This window comes from Coenobita brevimanus, chromosome 117 (genome assembly GCF_032717465.1).
Source record: "Coenobita brevimanus isolate Jiangsu-jjx chromosome 117, ASM3271746v2, whole genome shotgun sequence".
Taxonomy (NCBI): domain Eukaryota; kingdom Metazoa; phylum Arthropoda; class Malacostraca; order Decapoda; family Coenobitidae; genus Coenobita; species Coenobita brevimanus.
Genome location: NC_137070.1, coordinates 9,029,248 through 9,047,045, shown reverse-complemented (window position 1 = coordinate 9,047,045; position 17,798 = coordinate 9,029,248). Strand labels below are relative to the sequence as shown.

Sequence of the window (17,798 nt, the reverse complement as noted above, 5' to 3'; positions counted from 1 at the left end):
GCCCAGTACGTACTGCCGGAGAAGGGCCGTTTCCCTGGCGACCACGCCTCGATCCCTTGCGTGCCACTTGGGTGAAACCCTCATCCTCATGCAGAGCAGGATCAGCAGAGGGGGAGATCTGAGTCGCAGCAGGAGCCTCCGACGGGACCTCCAGCCGCTTGGGAATATGGGCAGACCTAGGTGGCCTAGGCTCGTGAGAGGGTGCGCAGGTGGGAGCGTGAGGCTGCGGACCGAGGGCTCGGTTCACGGGGGTGCCTTGCTGTGAAGCAGGGCTGGCAGCCGCACATAGGGAAACTGAAGTGCCCTTGTTGGAAGAGAGAGAGGGTGGAGCAGGTGCAACCTCTTCCATAGCCTCATGTCGGCGGGCTGCCTTAGCAGAACGGGTTGAGGCACCATGCGAGCGAGGTACCACTCCCGTAGACTTTAGTAGAGAGGGTTCAGCACAAAAAACCTCGTGAGCTGACGAGTGGGAGCTGGAGTCAGAAAAATAACGCTTCTGCTTCGTGCCTGTAGCAGGACACGGGTTGGGGGGCCTCGACTGAGAGAGCGAGAGGTGGGAATGCCCCCCTGGCCTAGGGATGCAAGATCCCTTCATGCTGCACACACAAGCAGCGAAAAACTCAGTCAACACACACACACACACACACACACACACACACACACACACACACACACACACACACCTCACACACACAACCATTCAAACAGCACAAACAAAAAACAGCAAAAGTGGCCAAGGTCCCTACAGTGACGGGCAACCTATGCTCCCCGCCCTCTAAAGGGCGATGGGAGGCCCCGCCGCTGCCCCTTTCGGGTCTTCCCTAAACTAACAGAGCCGCCCTCACTGCCTCCTATAACCAGGCCCTAAAGGCCCCCCTTCATGGAAGTGCCCTAGCGGCACCCCTTCAGGGTTCAGCGTCGTACTACAGTGAGGGACACTAACGGCAGGCCAAAAAAAAAAAAAACACTAATACACTGCCAATCAGACACAGGCAAATAGAGACAGAGTCCCAGGAAAACCTGGAAAACGTCTAGAAATCCTTTCTCAGTGCCAGAGACTCTAAAGTGGCAAAAGCTGAGAAAACAGGCGAAAAATCGCCACTAGTAAATGAGACTGAGTCCAGCACCAGTGGGAAAACAGTCAGAGCTCTGCATCAGACAGTGTCTAGGCAGGGAGTCGGTGGCACCCAACAGCAGATCCGTGCCGCCAGGAGCCACTACCATCCAGGGAACCGTGAATTGGTTCAACGTGAGATCGTGTTACGGTTTCATCAAACGCCAGGACACTGGCGCTGATGTTTTCGTACACGCTTCTAGGATCGTTGCACCAATACCACGGCATTTCCAGCGCTCACTTGGCGAGGGAGAGACGGTGGAGTTTCGTGTTGTCCAGGCTTCCAAGGGTCCCAAGACTAAGGACGTCACTGGGCAGGATGGTGTTGCTGTGCAGGGCTCTGCCCGTGCACGGCGGCGTCACCCTGCCCAGAGACGCCAGCCAAGGGGTCCTGGAAGTGCTGGCAACACAAACACACTGGTTGCGATGTGTATCGCGATGGCTGAGGCTTTTAGTGGGGGTACCAAGGCGGTTCTGGCTGTTCTTCCTCAGATCTTTGAGGAGAACTGCCTTCCACGCCTTGCTATTCCCCAAAGCTTCACCCACGATCCTCGTCTCCCCCCTCGTCAGAAGCATCAGGCCCGGTGACAGCAGCCACCACCACCTCACATGACACCGCGAAAACGGCTGTGTTTGGATGCCCCTCTCAACCGGACGACTGGCACCACCACCATCGAACCTCCAATCACCGACCCGGAACCGTCACAGGCCATGGATATCGAGCATGGGGAGACTGTTGTGGAGGTTCACCTCCCTTCGTCAGGAGCTGAGGAGGAGCGTGTCTCGTCTCCCGTCCCTTCATTACATCTGGACATAGTAGAGCCGCCCTCCTTGCCTTCTCCACCTGGTCCTGACAAAGTGGAGGAGCCTCTTCCACCTTCACCACCGCCTGCCGCCATCGCTCGCTCTTCTTCTCCTCCTCCACCTAAGGAGAAGAGGAAGAAACCAAAGAAGAAAGGGGGAAAAGCCAGGAGCGACCCTTCCACCGTTGCTCGCCGGATCGAGGCCCTCCTTCCACCACTCTCAGGGACTCGTGATCTCGCTTCCTTGCCCAGCCACCGTGCAGTCAAGACCTCTGGCTCGTGTGTCTGTAGCACTGGACTCTGCCTCCGTTATAGAGGAAGAATTTTTTCCAGTTTTCCCAGTTTTGCCATTGAAGGGACTTAGTCTCTGGCACTGAGGAGAATTTTTGTGTGTCTTACAGGTTTTTGCTGGGACTCTGTCTTCAAGGCAGACGTCTGTCTGACTGTGTTTGGTGTGTGTGTGTGTGTGTGTGTGTGTGTGTGTGTTTTGGCCTGCCGTTAGTGTCCCTCACTGTAGTACGACGCCGAACCCTGAAGGGGTGCCGTTAGGGCACTTCCATGAAGGGGGGCCATTAGGGCCTGGTTATAGGAGGCAGTGAGGGCGGCTCTGGTAGATTAGGTAAGACCCTCACAGGGCAGTGGCAGGGCCTCCTACGTCGCCCTTTAGAGGGCGGGGAGCATAGGTTGCCCATCACTGTAGGGACTTGGCCATTTTTTCTGTTTTTCTTTTGGAGTGATTGTGTGTGTGCTGTGTGTGTGTGTGTGTTAGTGTGTGTGTAGTCTGTTTCTTGGGGAGTTTGCTTGCCTCAGCGCTATGGAGGCACCTCTTAGTACCCGATTTTCGGGTCCCTTACGCATCCCACGACCTCAGCCCCAGCGCTCAGGTTTATCTAGGCCTTCCAGTGCTAAGGAGAGTAAGAGGGAGAGACGCTTCTCCACGTCCAGCTGACAGTTCTCTGCTCCCATAGATCCCTGTCCCTCCCTAGCTACTGCCTTGGCTCCTGCCTCGGGCCCATTGCCTCGTCCTGCCACCTGTGCTTCCCCTTCTACAACTCGACCAGCTAAATCAGCTCGCCGCCACGAGCAGATGACCGTGGATGCTGTCATTCCTGCTGCCTCATTTGCTCCTTCTGATGCTGATCCTGCCCGTACTGATGACGACGGTTTCTCGCTGGTCAGTAGTAAAAGATCTAGACGGCGAGAGCAGGGAAACTACGCCACTCCGATACCACGCTCTGGGGCTCCTTGCAAGTCTCCTCTTGCTGCTCAACCTTCAGTAATGGTGGCAGTACCCCCTCCACCTCGCTCATCATTCCCGGCCTTTCGTGTTACTCGCCAGGATGGGCACGAAACAAGCTATGATGCAGTCGCAGCTTTGGAATGCCGCCTGCCAGAACTGAGGACCACCAACATTATCGGCAAAGACGGGAGCTCCGTCTTAGTCCCGAAAGACGAGGCCTCTTACAACCTTCTCAAGGCAGCAGCCCAGGACGTGGCCAACCCCATCAAGCTCGTGGAGCTCACTCCAGGGCTGAGATTGACCAAGGCTATTGTCATGGGGTATCCCATGAGAATGCCGGTCGATCTCCTTTTGAGTCACCCACAGGTGGAAGAAGCCACGCTTTGTCAGAGGCAGCGCACCAGGGAGGAGACTCGCCAGGTCCTCATCACTTTACGGGGTCCTCTACTACCCTCTCTCGATCTTGGGAACTGGGGGACTTACTATCTGCGCCCATATACCCCGGAGCCTCTCCGTTGCTATCGGTGTCAGAGGTATGGACACCACAGAGCCACTTGCAAAAGGCCTGTCGTTTGCGGGATCTGCAGCGGCCCACACGATACGGAGCGCTGCCTGGCAAGATTCAAGGCCAAGGAGGCAATCACCTCCCGCTGCCCCAACTGCTCTGGCCCACACCATGCGTGGCACCCCAACTGCCCCATCAGAGCTGCACATGTCTTGCAGGGCCGGGAACGCCAGGTAGCCTGGGTTCAGCAGCAGCAAGCCACCAGCTCCATGCCTGCACCTCCAGGGACCTTTGTCTGGGGCCAACAGCGTCAAATAACAGCTGTGTCTTCTCCTCCTCCTCCTCTCGATGCCAGCGCCTTTCCCCCTCTGCAGTCTGCTCCCCCTCGTCAGACTGTGGCAGTGGAGGTTCACCACCCACCTCCTACCACACTCCCACCACCGTTCGATGCATCTCTCCCTGTACCACCTCATGCTCCGAGCTCTCCCCAGACTCTCTTCACCATACAGAACCTGCGATTAATTGGGAAAGAGATTGCTCTAAGCTTTGCTCAGTTACTGGAATCGATGCTTGGCAAGAAAGTCGATACTGCTCCCCTCGTGGCTACTATCGACAAAATCGTCGTGGATGTGGTGGAGGCAAAGCGTCAGCTTCGTCCCTCTCCACCTACACGTCAGATGTCGTCTCCCGACCTGTCAGCAACACCCCAGCCACCTCCTGTCCCTACACGCCGTCGTCGACATCGCGGCCCATCCACCCGCTCGCCAGGACCAACTGCAGCCTCAGCAGTGCCCGAGGCCAGATGCCGCTCTCGCAGCCCAATTACCACCTCACCAGGGCCACCACAAACCTCAGCAAGGGTAGGGGCAGAATGCCGACCTCGCGGCCCAGCCTCCAACTCTCTGGCACCGACTCCAGCCTCAGCAGTGGTAGAGGCAGATCACCCGCCCGGCAACCTGCCCATCAATCCATCAGGGCCAGTTCCAGCCTCAGCAGCAGTAGAGGCAGAGGGAGAAACTCTCGGACTTCTGCGAGAGACTGCTTACCCTCCACGGTCCCAGACAACGCTGATTGCCTCTGAGTCCTGTAGTGGAACTGCGTAGGAGCTTGGAGTAAGCTCCCTCACCTCCAGGAGGTGGCTTTCCGGGAGAATATTCATGTCTTCCTTCTGCAAGAGACACTCCTACCCCACAGCCCCCCTTTTCGGCTCTGAGGATACAATGGCTTCTTCCTCCCTAGGGTCCCTGGTGATGCGCAGGGGTGTGCCATCCTGGTTCGGGATCACATCCCTTGCAAAGAATGTAGCCCTCCTATTCACTGCGGTGAGGGTGTTGAGGTTCAAGGAGTCATCTTGCAGCTCGCCATGACCTCCTTAACCGTCTATAACATTTAGAAGAGCCATGCTGGGACTCTAGACATTGGCGAGCTCCTCCATCAGGCTGCAGCTGAGTCCACCCTCATTGGGGGGGACTTCAATGCCCACCATCCCGTCCTATACTCACCCCACCCGGCGAATGAGGCTGGGCAACATGTTGCCATTGCCCTCGAGGAAACTGCGGGGGTCTCCTTACTCAATGACTTGTCCAAGTCTACTCATGTCCGTGGTGGGAGGCTTGACCTCTCCCTAGTCTCTGCACCTCTTGCCGATGTGTCCAAGTGGTCCTTGCACCGAATCCTCACCAATGATCATTTTGCTGTGGTGATGGAATTGCCTGCTGCTTCTCTTCCACCCCCATCACCACCTCCGCTTCGCTGGGACTTACGACGTGCACATTGGCCCGAGTATGTACAGACAGTTGACACCACCTTGGACAAGGCTGTTCCCCCACATTCCCTAGAGGACCATGCGGAGCAGGTTGCCCATGCCTTACGTCACGCTACTGCTGCCTGTATTCCCTTCACCAAGCGCCCCACGGTCTTTCTTAAGGACTACTGGTTTTATGACGAGCGGGTTCAGGAGCTGAACCATCGGCTAAACTCTGCTCGTAAGGCCTACTGTCGGCGACCTTTCTCTCCAACTAGGAGATATCTGGCTGCAGTGGTGCGACATGTTTCGCAGGAAAAGCGCCACATCCGGGACGAGGCTTGGATGAGGTGGTGTAGGTCGCTTAATTCACGTTCCACACTTGGGGAGATGTGGGCAAGAATCAAGTCGGTCTCTTCTCCCCGACCAGCTTGGCCACCATCACATCCTGACCCTGCAGGTGAGGCAGATCGCCTTGCTGCCCATTTCGCTGCTCGTACTGCCACAACGAACCTCCCACAGTCTGTCAGTGACCTGCAAGCTCACCTTGCAGGACCCAGCAGGGATGCTGTCAATGCTGCTTGCTCTCGTCCTGATGCTGCAGACCACCCCTTTACTGTGGAGGAGCTAGATCGAGTGTTGTGCAGCAGAAAGGATACGGCTCCGGGCCCTGATGGCCTTGTTTACTCCCTCCTGGCTCGCACAAGCCAGGAAGGGAAGGCGCGTGTCCTGTACCTGTTCAATCGCTCGTGGCTTGAAAAGCGTCTCCCTGAATCGTGGAAGACAGCCATTATTCACCCCATCCCCAAACCATGAGACCCGACTACCATGAGGCCAATCTCCCTCCTCAGTTGCATTGCCAAGACCGCTGAGAGGCTTGTCCTCTCTCGACTTGTCTGGAGGTTGGGGCCGCTCCATCCCCAGCTATTTGCTTACCTCCCTGGCAGGAGTGCTCAACATTGCCTAGCCTCCTTTCTTGGTGAGCTGAGGAGTGGTCGTGGCATGGCTGTCTTCCTCGATCTTGAGAAGGCATTCGAACTTGCCAACCCAGACGCAGTACTTGTGGCGCTCGCAGCGAAGGGCTTAGGTGGTCGCCTCCTCTCCTGGGTGAGGGACTTCTTCCACAGCCGTGCTGCTTGTGTTCGATTTCAGGGCAGAGTATCCCCTCCCTACTCGCATGTCAATGGCACACCCCAGGGCAGTGTGCTGAGTCCTCTTTTATTTAATGTCTTAGTTGAGGACCTGCTTACAGTCGACTATGGCCAAGGGGTTACTCTGTTCTGCTATGCAGATGACTTGGCACTGGTTTTTTCTAGACGGGACTGCTACACTCAGGCACCAACTGCGCTTTCCCGTCTACATGCCAAATGCTGTGAGCTTGGCCTTAAAATCAATTTCCAAAAAACTAAATGCCTGCCTTTTGGTCTCCGCCACCCTGACTGTCCCCTTCTACTTGGGGGTAATAGCCTTGATGTCGTTCGCTGTCACCAGTACCTGGGTGTATGGTTCGACAGCCGTCTGACGTTTGCCACTCATATCCGCTATATACGGGAGCGAGCAGCTACCCGCATTACTGCCCTAAAAGCCCTTTCTCACCGCAACCTGGGTGCCTCGTACAGCTTCCTACGGACTTTTTATTCACAAGCTATCCGTTCCATTATGGATTACGGGGCTCTATGTCTAATCGGAGTGTCTGAGTCACTCCGCCTCTCTTTGGAAGTCCTGCAGAACACTGCTCTGTGTATATTGCTCGGTGCACCTCCTTGGACACGCTTGGTCAACCTTCGGGCTGAGAGCGGTTTTCCCTCTCTGCAGCACCGCATTTGGGCACGAACAACAGCTGTCGTTGCTCAGCTCTGTCAGCATCGGCCCCACCTTCCGGTGTCTGTACTCTTCCAGCGTACCCTTGCTCGGCCCCCAAATCCGCACCCTGGAGGTGATTGGATTCTGCTTGCTGCGGACATAGTTCGCAAGCTTGATGCCACTGATGCCATTAGTGGTGGTCCTGCTTGCCCAATCCTGCATATGCCCCTGCTCCTCCTTGGCTCTCACCTGTGATCAAATATGTCGAGCCCAATATAGCGGTTCCCAGGTCCTCTTTTCCTGCTGTTCTTCGCCAGGATGCTCTCAGTCGTGTGGCAGCTTTCTTCACTCCAGATACTGCAGTCTATTATACTGACGGGTCTGTTGGTGATGATGGGTCTGCGGGTCCTGCTTTTGGTATGGGAGGGCTCCCGTTCTGCTACGTGGTATGCCAGAGCTACAGAGTACACACCTGTGTCTGTTCCCCATGGCACACCTAACCACCTACTGGTTCCACTTCACCGCTTATGCCTGGGGTTCCCGTGCTACAGCCAGGTGACTAACAGCAACCCAGAGCCGTGCCCTCACTGCTTTAAGGTCAGTGAGCAGCCCCTGCTCCATTATGTTCTGGACTGTCCTGCAACATCTCGACTTTGGTGTAATATTGGGATGCAGCTTCATGTTGGGGCTGACGACTTTCAACTGGCAACAGAGCTTATTGCAAGGACACCCACGTCTGTTCTTTTGGGGGTTATGGCCATGTACCCACCCCCACGCTAGTATATAATCCTTGTTTTATTAACAGAATTTCTCTGACGGGCTTTTGTTTTGCCCGTGTCCTCCCTATTTAGGAGGCGAATCTAAACCAACCAACCATCGTGATCTCGATGCCAGCACGGATGCGGACCTAGAAGAGCTACTCTTCTGCCTCACGGATCCGATCAACAATGACAATGCACTGCCTCTCATCTACAAGACTCTGTATCAGAAGATCCGTGAGGCATACATCTCCAACTCCCTATCTCCATCTGAGGAAGTCGCCATCCGTGAGGGCAACGGGTTCGATCCATCATGTGCAGCCCTCGTCAACTATATAGCCACCAGACCTTTTTTTTTTTTTTTTTTTTTTTTTTTTTGAGATATTCGTCCGAGCAATGCTGGGACACGGGCAAACAAAGAGCCCGTCAGAGATGCGCTTAACTTGCGCAAGCTTGAATTATCGAGGGGGTTGGTATTCCCTGACTCTGGTGAGTAATAATTTTAGAGGAGAACGTGCAACGATGCAAGAGGCATCTATGAAATCATCCCCTGTCCAAGCAAAAGTCGTGTCAGGGTGAGACCTGAGCATGGTAGTGGCTGGGCAGTACAGAAGATAGTGAATGAGAGGCTCCACAGATGTGACCAAACAATGGGTACACGGGTCTGGCTCTGTACCGACAATTTGTTTGTAGCATGGAAACCCCAGACGTAAGTGCCTGAGCCTCACTACAATATAGTTGGGTATGCCTTTAAAGGGTAACAAAAGAGAATATGATGTGGTGGTGGCATACCATGTAGCAGAGCGAGAGCCTTCTGTCACCAAAAGCTGATGTTCCTCTCTCGAGAGGGCCTGCTAATGGTAGCAGTGAGAGTGCTAATGACGTGCGATAGGCTGGGTCGCAGTTGAAATGTGACGTCAGGAAGCGTGCAAGCTGAGAGTGCTGCGTCATCAGCACGCTCATTGCTGCTGATTCCAACATGACCTGGGAGCCAATGGAGAGTAATAGTGGCACCCCTACGGACGAGAAGGGATGCAAAAGTAAAAATTGCCATCTGAAGAAAGACGTTGTCCTTAAAGGAGAAAGATCTTAGCCTTTGAAGGGAGGAAAGTGAGTCTGTGTGAATTACGACACGGTGATGATGATGGTGATGAGCGTGGCGCAATGCACCCAGGATAGCAGCAAGCTCTGCCTGAAAAGCGGATACACCCTGAGAGAGTCGCCAAGCTTCAATTGTTTGCCCAGAGACAAAGGCCGCCCCAGCAGAGCCATCAGAGGATACTGAACCATCCGTAAAATAAGTGGCTGAGTCTGGTGAATCTAGAGCCGCAACCCGACTAAGACCTTCTTGACAGAGCAGTGCAGGAATGGAAGTTCGAGGTTTGGCTTCAGAGGGGCATACAAATTTAAAAAGAGGGGGGTCCCATGGTGGTGGATCAGTGTACCCAGGAGAGGGAGAGTCAGGATCTTGGCAGAGGCTCGCAGCAGCTCCCAGTCCATGGATAACAGCAGTTGTAGTCCGGGCCCAGTCACGCTGAGTGGCAGGCTCGGGTGGGCGACACAAAAGACGTCATAGCAGGGCAGAGACAGGCAGGTGGGGCCAGCACCGTATCAGCTGCAGAGTGATGACTGCCGCTCGTAGCACAACACGGTGCGCCAGAGAAGGCAAACCACTCTCCATACGGAGATTGACAATCCTGGTCCAGGGTAGAGCACCCAGCATGATACGGAGTGCATTGTTCTGTATAACCTCCAGAGATCTGGAGACTGGTGGAGCGAGTCCGGTCAAACAGATGGCACTGTAGTCCACCAGGGATCGGATGGCATGTATATAAAATGTTCGGAGGACTGAGTACGACGCCCCCAAACTCCGCTTGGAGAGATAATGGAGAGCAGCCAGTCTGGTGGAAGCACGCTCCCACAGGTATCGAACATGGCAGGCAAAGGTAAAACCCCTGTCAAGCCAGACTCCCAGATACTGATGCACAGTGACAAGAGAGAGCTGCTGCCCCCCAAGCAGCATAGGAAAGTCTGGGGGACTGAGTCCAAAGGGCAGACACTTTGTCTTATTAAAATTTATCTTCAGCCCTAGCTCAGTACATTTGGCGTGCAAACGAGAAAGAGCCAAGTCCGCCTGCGTGAAGCAGTCCCTCCTAGTAAAGACGAGGGTCAGATCGTCCGCATAGCAGAGGAGGGTAATGCCAGGTCCATACTCTACAGTTAAGAGCCCCTCCATGAGGATGTTAAAAAGGAGAGGGCTCAAAACACTACCCTGGGGGGTGCCGTTAGGATGTAGGTGAAAGGGGGAACGGTGTCCCTGGAATCGGACCCCTGCAGATCGATCATTAAAATAATCCTGGATCCAGGATAGGAGCCTGCCTCCCACACCCCTGGCCGCAAGAGCCGCCAGGATTACAGTGTGGCTTGCCAGTTCAAAGGCTTCTCGAGGTCGAGGAAGACAGCCATTCCCCTTCCTCCCCTCAGCTCCCCAAGGAATGACGCGAGGCAGTGGGTGGTATTCCTGCCTGGATGGTAGGCGTAAATCCCTGGGTGCAGTGGTCCCAGCCGCCGAGCAAGCCGAAACCGCACAACCCTCTCAGTCATCTTAGCAACACAGCTGAGAAGGGAGATGGGGCGCATGGCGGCGGGATCACGAGGCTTCAGAATTGGGTGGATAACAGCTGCCTTCCACGACCTCGGCAGACGCCCCTCAGACAACGAGAGGTTGAGCAGATCAAGTAGACGTTCTGTGCCACAATCTCCAGCATGTGACAGGAGAGAGTATGTGAGCCAGTCGAGCCTCGGCGTAGTGCCCTCCCTACGCTGCAGCGCTTTGTGGAGCTCCCCACTGGTGATCGGACAGTCAGCAGGGTCATGCCTATCACACGCTGCCTGAATTGCTGCAGCGCGAGAGGTGGACACCTGCGCCTGTAGGGCTCTGACAGACTGCGGGAGATTAGAAGAGGCAGAGCGGTCAGCGAAGTGCTGAGCAAGACTGCTGGCCTCAGCGGCAGGGTCAGGATGGGAGGGAGGGCGAGGAGGGCGTGGATCAGAGACGGACCTGATTCTCCTCCACATCTCACGGAGAGTGGAGTGAGAGTCTAGGGAACGACACCATCTGATCCACGCCTCCTCCCCAAGGCGGCGCTTCTCAGAAGCCACATGCCGCGTGACGGCAACCAGGTACCGGCGGTGCAGAGATGTACAGCGCCGTCGGTACTGCTTGCGTGCCGCATTGAGTCTCCGGTTCAGTTCCTTGACCCTATCGCAGTAGAACCAGCCGTCTCGGTAGCACCTCGTCGAGCGCTGCCGCAGCGGGATAGCAAGAGAAGCAGCTTGTGCCAAAATACTTGCTACCTGATCTGCTCTGCTCTCGAGGTCTGAGACAGGAGGAGATGTCTCAAAGGCCGCCGTGAGAGCACGGGCAAAGGCCATCCAGTCTGCTTTGCGTAGGTCCCACCATGGTGGAGGAGGTGGGGGTGGTAGGAGGGGAGCGAGAGGCAGGTAAACAATAAGGGCAAAGTGATCACTTGCAAGGTGGGGGTGGAGTGACCAAGACGCCAAGCCCACTAGTGATGCCGACACTAGGGAGAGATCGAGGCGACCTCCCGCAATATGGGTGGCCTCTGCCACATCATTTAATAGGGAGACACCACCCATCTCCTCCAGAACCAAAGAGATGTGCCGTCCTGCTTCATTGGACTGAAGAGACGAAGATAGAAAGGCGTGGTGGGCGTTAAAGTCGCCCCCTATGTACACGGCTCCCCTGGTAGCCTGGGAGAACAGGTCTTCCAACTCCAGGGTGCCCCTTTGGCTCCGGTATACATTATACATCAGGGGCGACGTAGCCAGATGGAGAACCACGCCCTGGACCTCCACATCAGGTCCTCAGAAAGGAGGGGGCTCACAATCCGTGCACGCAATGTGGTCCTGAACCAGAACGGCACATTCCCGTGTGACGCCACGAACATACGGAAGGAGATTGGTGGTGTACCCCGAGAGACGAAAAGTGGTATTATCCGGGAGCAGGGTCGCTTGCAGTAGAATTACATGAGGATGGTCCCTGGCAGCCGCTTCCTGAAGGTGGGCGAGCTTGCTCCATGCCCCTAAACAATTCCACTGTAGGACTCGGAGGCTGGCAGCGGTGTCTGGCACTGGGGATGATCTGTCTGGAGGCCAAGGGCCCTGTGCTATTCCTCGATCGCTGCTGTGGCTGGTGTGAACCCCGAAGGAATGTTGACTGGCATACGAGGGCAAGGCAAGAGAAGCTGGGTGAGAAGCGGCTCTTCCACGGTTGTCTGTGTGGGAGGTGATGCAGGAGGTACCAGGGAAGAAGAGCACGGGTGTTGTTTTGCCTCCACCACTTGGTCGACGATGACGTTCACGGCCTGTTTCCAGAGGCCTGCCGAGAAGCGTCCATAGCATCTGAGCCAAGCTTGTAGCAATTTCCATCCCCAGCGTACGCAATTCTTCCCTGGTGAAGACTATGAGAGGAGAGCCCGTGTTGTGGGGCATGGGTGGAGTAAACTCCTCGACTGTCTGCCGAACTTGGGGGGGAGGAGGGTGATGGACCTCCGCAGTAGTCGTGTGACGAGTGAGAGCAGGTTGGAGGGGCGGAAACCCTGCCTTGTCTAGCACTGGGGGTACAGTCGCTGCTGGACGGCGTTGCTGCCCCCAAATGAAAGTTCCCAGAGGTGCCGGTTTGTTGCTGCTCGCCTGTTGCTCCTTACCCAGGTGACTTGGCGTTCTCGCCCTCGATCGACAAGTGCAACTCTGGTTGGGCAGCTGGGGTACCACACATGATGTTTTCCCGAGCAGTTGGGGCAGCGGGTAGAGACAGCTTTCTTGGCCTTGAACTTGGCCAAGGACCTCTCCGTTTCGTGCGGGCCACTGCACATCCCACAGACTGTGGCCCGGTTGCAAGTGGCTCTGTGGTGCCCATATCGCTGGCACCTGTAGCAACAGATTGGCTCCGGGGTGAAGGGGCGAAGGTGATATTCTCCCCAGTTCCCCAGGTCGATCACAGGGATCAGAGGACCCCGCAGGGTGACGATGACCTGTCGAGTCTCCTCCCTGGTCCGCGCTTTCTGGTAGCGGGTTGCCTCTTCGACCTGAGGGTGCTGTAGCAGTATCTCCATAGGCAACCGCAAGGGATAACCCATGACGACTGCCTTCATTGACTGTTGGCCGGGCGTCAGTTCGACTAGCTTGACTGGGGAGGCCTCGTCCTGCAGAGCTGTTCTCAAGAGGTCATAAGCTCCCTCGTCCTTCGGCACCAACACCGAGCTTCCATCCCGTCCTATCAGGTTGGAGCAGCGTAGCCCTGGCAGGTGACGCTCTAGTGCAGCCACGGCGTCGTAACTCGTCGCATGCCCGTCCTGGACCGGCACATGGAAAGCTGGGAATGCAGAGCGGGGCGGCGGACGCACAGCTACTGACACGGAGGGACGAGCAGCAGGGGGATCCCTGAGAGGAGGCCCAGTACATACTGCCGGAGAAGGGCCGTTTCCCTGGCGACCACGCCTCGATCCCTTGCGTGCCACGGGGGTGAAACCCTCATCCTCATGCAGAGCAGGATCAGCAGAGGGGGAGATCTGAGTCGCAGCAGGAGCCTCCAACAGGACCTCCAGCCGCTTGGGAATACGAGGAGACCTAACCGGCCTAGGCTCGTGAGAGGGTGCGCAGGTGGGAGCGCGAGGCTGCGGACCGAGGGCTCAGTTCACGGGGGTGCCTTGCCGTAGATTAGGGCTGGCAGCTGCACGTAGGGAAGCTGAAGTGCCCTTGGTGGAAGAGAGAGAGGGTGGAGCAGGTGCAACCTCCTCCATAGCCTCATGTCAGCGGGCTGCCTTAGCAGAACAGGTAGAGGCACCACGCGAGCGAGGTACCACTCCCGTAGACTTTGGTAGAGAGGGGTCAGCACAAGAAACCTCGTGAGCTGACGAGTGGGAGCTTGAGTCAGAAAAGTGACACTCCCTCTTCGTGCCTGTAGCAGGACACAGGTTGGAGAGCCTCGACTGAGGGAGCAGGAGGCGGGAATGCCCCTGGGGCCTAGGGATGCTAGATCCCTTCATGCTGCTCACACAAGCAGCAAAAAAACTCAGTCAACACACACACACACATCTCACATACACAACCACTCAAACAGCACAAACAAAAAACAGCAAAAGTGGCCAAGGTCCCTACAGTGACGGGCAACCTATGCTCCCCGCCCTCTAAAGGGCGATGGGAGGCCCCCCCACTGCCCTTTTCTTGTCTTCCCTAAAATAACAGAGCCGCCCTCACTGCCTCCTATAACCGGGCCCTAAAGGCCCCCCTTCATGGAAGTGCCCTAACGGCACCCCTTCAGGGTTCAGCGTCGTACTACAGTGAAGGACACTAACGGCAGGCCAAAAAAAAAAAAAAACTCTAACACACTGCCAATCACACACAGGCAAACAGAGACAGAGTCCCAGGAAAACCTGGAAAACGACTAAAAAACCTTTCTCAGTGCCAGAGACTAAGTCTCAAAAGTGGCAAAAGCTGAGAAAACAGGCGAAAAATCGCCACTAGTAAATGAGACTGAGTCCAGCACCAGTGGAAAAACAGTCAGAGCTCTGCATCAGACGGTGTCTAGGCAGGGAGTGAGCCACCAGACTGCTCTCGTAACTGCCGATCCACCTCTGATCTTGTCATGCCCTTGCTGCTTCGTCTTAGTCTCGTCACAGCTATGCTCTCTTTTTGAGAGCAACTTTGCTTCTTCCCTGACGGGCTCTATGTTTGCCTGTGTCCTCACCATGTTGTGAGGCAAGTATCACAACAACAACAACAACAACTGCTCTGACTTTGTTTGTTTGTTTGTGGAATATTCTCCCCACAGCATGGTGGGGAATGGGCAAACATGAGAGCCCATCAGGGAAAATGCAAAAAAAGGCTCCAGTGAAGGAGCAAAGCACGGACAGCAGACTGGCAGACAGGGCAAAGGCGGCAGAGGAACACTCCCTGCCTAGCTCTCGTGATGAGCAGACCTCTTGCCAGTCTCTCTGAAGTGTTGGACTCTGCCTCATTTACTGAGGAAGCATTTTCGGGAGTTTTTCCTGTTTTTGGGCCTTGCAGGACTTAGCCTAATTTACTTAGGCGATTTTTCTTATTTTTTCCTGTTTCTGGGTGGACTCTGTCTCTGACAGATAGCCTTTCGAGCTTGTGTGTGTGAGTGTGTGGGTGTTTTGTGAGTGTGTTTGTGGGTGTGTGTGGGTGTTTTTTTTTTTTTTCCTGCCGCCGTTAGTGTCTCTCCGCGTGGTACGAAGCCAAACCCTGAAGGGTTGTCGTTAGGGCAGTTCCACGAGGGGGGGCCATTAGGGCCTGGTTATAGGAAGCGCAGAGAGCGGCTCTGATAGATTACGGAAGACCCGAAAGGGGCAGTGGCGGGGCCTCCCACTTCGCCCTTTAGAGGGCGGGGAGCATAGGTAGCCCGTCACTGTAGGGACCTGCCGGCTTTTTTCTTAAGTTTATTGTTTTTCAGAGTGAGTGTTGGTGTATCTGTTTGGGTGTCTGTGTGAGTGGCGTCTTTGTGTGATTGTGTGACTGTCCCTCAGGGATATGAGATGGACCCAGATTCCCAGGCCTACAGGGCCACCGCACCAATCCCAGTCTCAGCAGAGGATGTCTCGCCCTGCTGCCACGCCAGGCGCAAAGCGAGAGCGGCGTCTCTCAGATGCGAGCTCTCACTCGTCGACGTCTGGTGATGTCTCTGCCTCATCTACTTCTTGTCGCCCTGAAGGGCAGGTTCCCCGCGCGAGGGCTGTCGCTTCAGCCCCCCTTCTTACTTTGGCACATGCAGCTAAGGTTGCACATGTCCATGAGGCTATGGAGGAAGCTGCCTCGGCTCCGCTTCCCGTCCCTACCAACACGCCCTCTGGTGATGCCCCTACAGCTGCCTCTACTGCTGAATGCCCACGCCACCAGGCCCTTACCACTGCCATGCCATCTCCACGCAATGGAGCCTGTGTTGCACAGGCATCCATTGTCGACCATTCTCCCGCTGGAGTTGCCCCTGCTGCTAGGACTGAGGACGCTGATGGGTTTATAACTGTGGCGCGCAAACCACGGTGAGCGCCGCAGGGAAACACCGCTCCTCCTGCATCCAGGACTTTGGCGCCACAGCAGCCTCCCTCTACTCATCGCCCTTCGGTCTTGGTCGTGCCTCCTCCACCTCCTCGCTCGTCCTTCCCGGCCTTTCGTGTTCCCCTCCAGGAGAGGTTCAGCACGAGCTACGATGCAGTAGCGGCCTTAGAGCAACACCTGCTGGGCCTCGTAGCTATGAACCGATACAGCCGCGATGACAGCTGCGTGCTGATCCCCACCGTGGAGGAGTCATACCTGCGCCTGAAGGCAGTGGCGGAGGAGGACGTCCCATTTGTCAAGCTCGTGGAGCTCTCTCAGGGCGCCCAAACTACACAGGCGACGGTTGTGGGATATCCTCGGCGCATGCCGGTGGATATCCTCTTAAGGCATCCACTAGTAGAGGCAGCAGAACGCTGTCAAAACCAGCGAACCAAAGAGGAAACGCTGCAGGTCTGTGTGACTCTGCGGGGGCCTCTCATGCCATCCCTCGACCTGGGCAATTGGGGAGCTTTCCATCTCCGCCCCTTCACGCCGGAACCGCTGCGCTGCTACCGGTGCCAACACCACGGGCACCACCGTGCCGCCTGCAACCGCCCCCTCATCTGTGGTATGTGCAGTGGTGCCCACGATACGAACCAGTGCCTGCAGCGGTTCAAGGTAAAGCAACCAATTGCAGCCAAGTGCCCCAATTGCTCAGGACGACACCACGCCTGGCACCGCAGTTGCCCCGCGAGGGTTCAACGAGTGAACCAGGGTCGAGACAGGCAGGTTGCTTTTGTGCAGGAAAATCAGGCCACCAGCGCCACTCCAGCTCCCCCCGGCACTTTCATCCGGGGACAACAGCGCCGCCCTCTCATTCAGCGCCCACCACCCCTCAGCGACCAGGAGTTCCCTCCATTGCCCTCAGCTCTTACTGTGGACCAGACCACAGCAGAGGTCCACCGCCAACAGCCGCCTGTCTCGCCACCACCTCCCACTGTAGTGTCCAGTCAGCCACCAACAATTCTGCCACCAGTACCCGGCTCCACGCCCAGTCCACCCACTGCTCCTGCTTCACCGGTCCTCGCTTTCACGGCAGAGGATCTGCGGGACCTGGGTTCACAGATTGCAGTGGCCGTTGCCCAAGCAGTGTCACTCAAACTGGGGATCACTCTCAAGGCGGCCTCAATCGCCTCTGCAGCCGATCGCATCATCGATCGTGTAATCGCCAGAAAGCTGCATGGTCTCGACACCCGTCCTGCCCCTCGACGTCCGGCTCGCTCTACAGGGGGGCCACAGACTCCCCCACGCAAGCCGGCTCGCTCTTTCAAGCGATCCAAGCCCAGGAAGGCCGCTGCCCTATCTTCCACTCCTCAGCAGAGTCGGCCTCGCCCCCTTCCAGAGCAACAACTGACGCCCGTCGTGGCACCCTTGACGGACATGGCCTCACCTCCGTTGCTGGAGGACGTCCGTCTCTGTCTGTCTCCAGACGGCGGGACGACTCCCCCCTTCGACTCCTTCAGTAGAACTGTTTTGGGAGCACGGCACAAGCTCCCGCTTCTGCAGGAGGCGGCCAACAGGGATCGCCCCCATGTCATCCTACTGCAAGAAACCCTGCTCCCAGATAGTTCCACTTTTCGTCTCTCGGGTTACACCACCCATCTCCTCCCGTATGTTCGTGGCGTCACACGAGGGTGTGCCGTTCTGGTCCAGGACCACATTGCATGCACAGATTGTGACCCTCCTCCTTTC

General features: G+C 56.3%; 1 protein-coding gene across 1 annotated transcript; it reads left to right on the top strand.

Moving 5' to 3' along the window:
* The first annotated feature begins 4,882 nt into the window (after nucleotides 1-4,882).
* Nucleotides 4,883-6,222, top strand: LOC145389472 (uncharacterized). Its single transcript, XM_080264766.1, has 2 exons — nucleotides 4,883-4,984; nucleotides 5,101-6,222. The coding sequence occupies exons 1-2, from the start codon at nucleotides 4,883-4,885 to the stop codon at nucleotides 6,220-6,222; spliced, it is 1,224 nt and encodes a 407-aa protein (XP_080120892.1).
* Nucleotides 6,223-17,798: the final 11,576 nt, after the last annotated feature.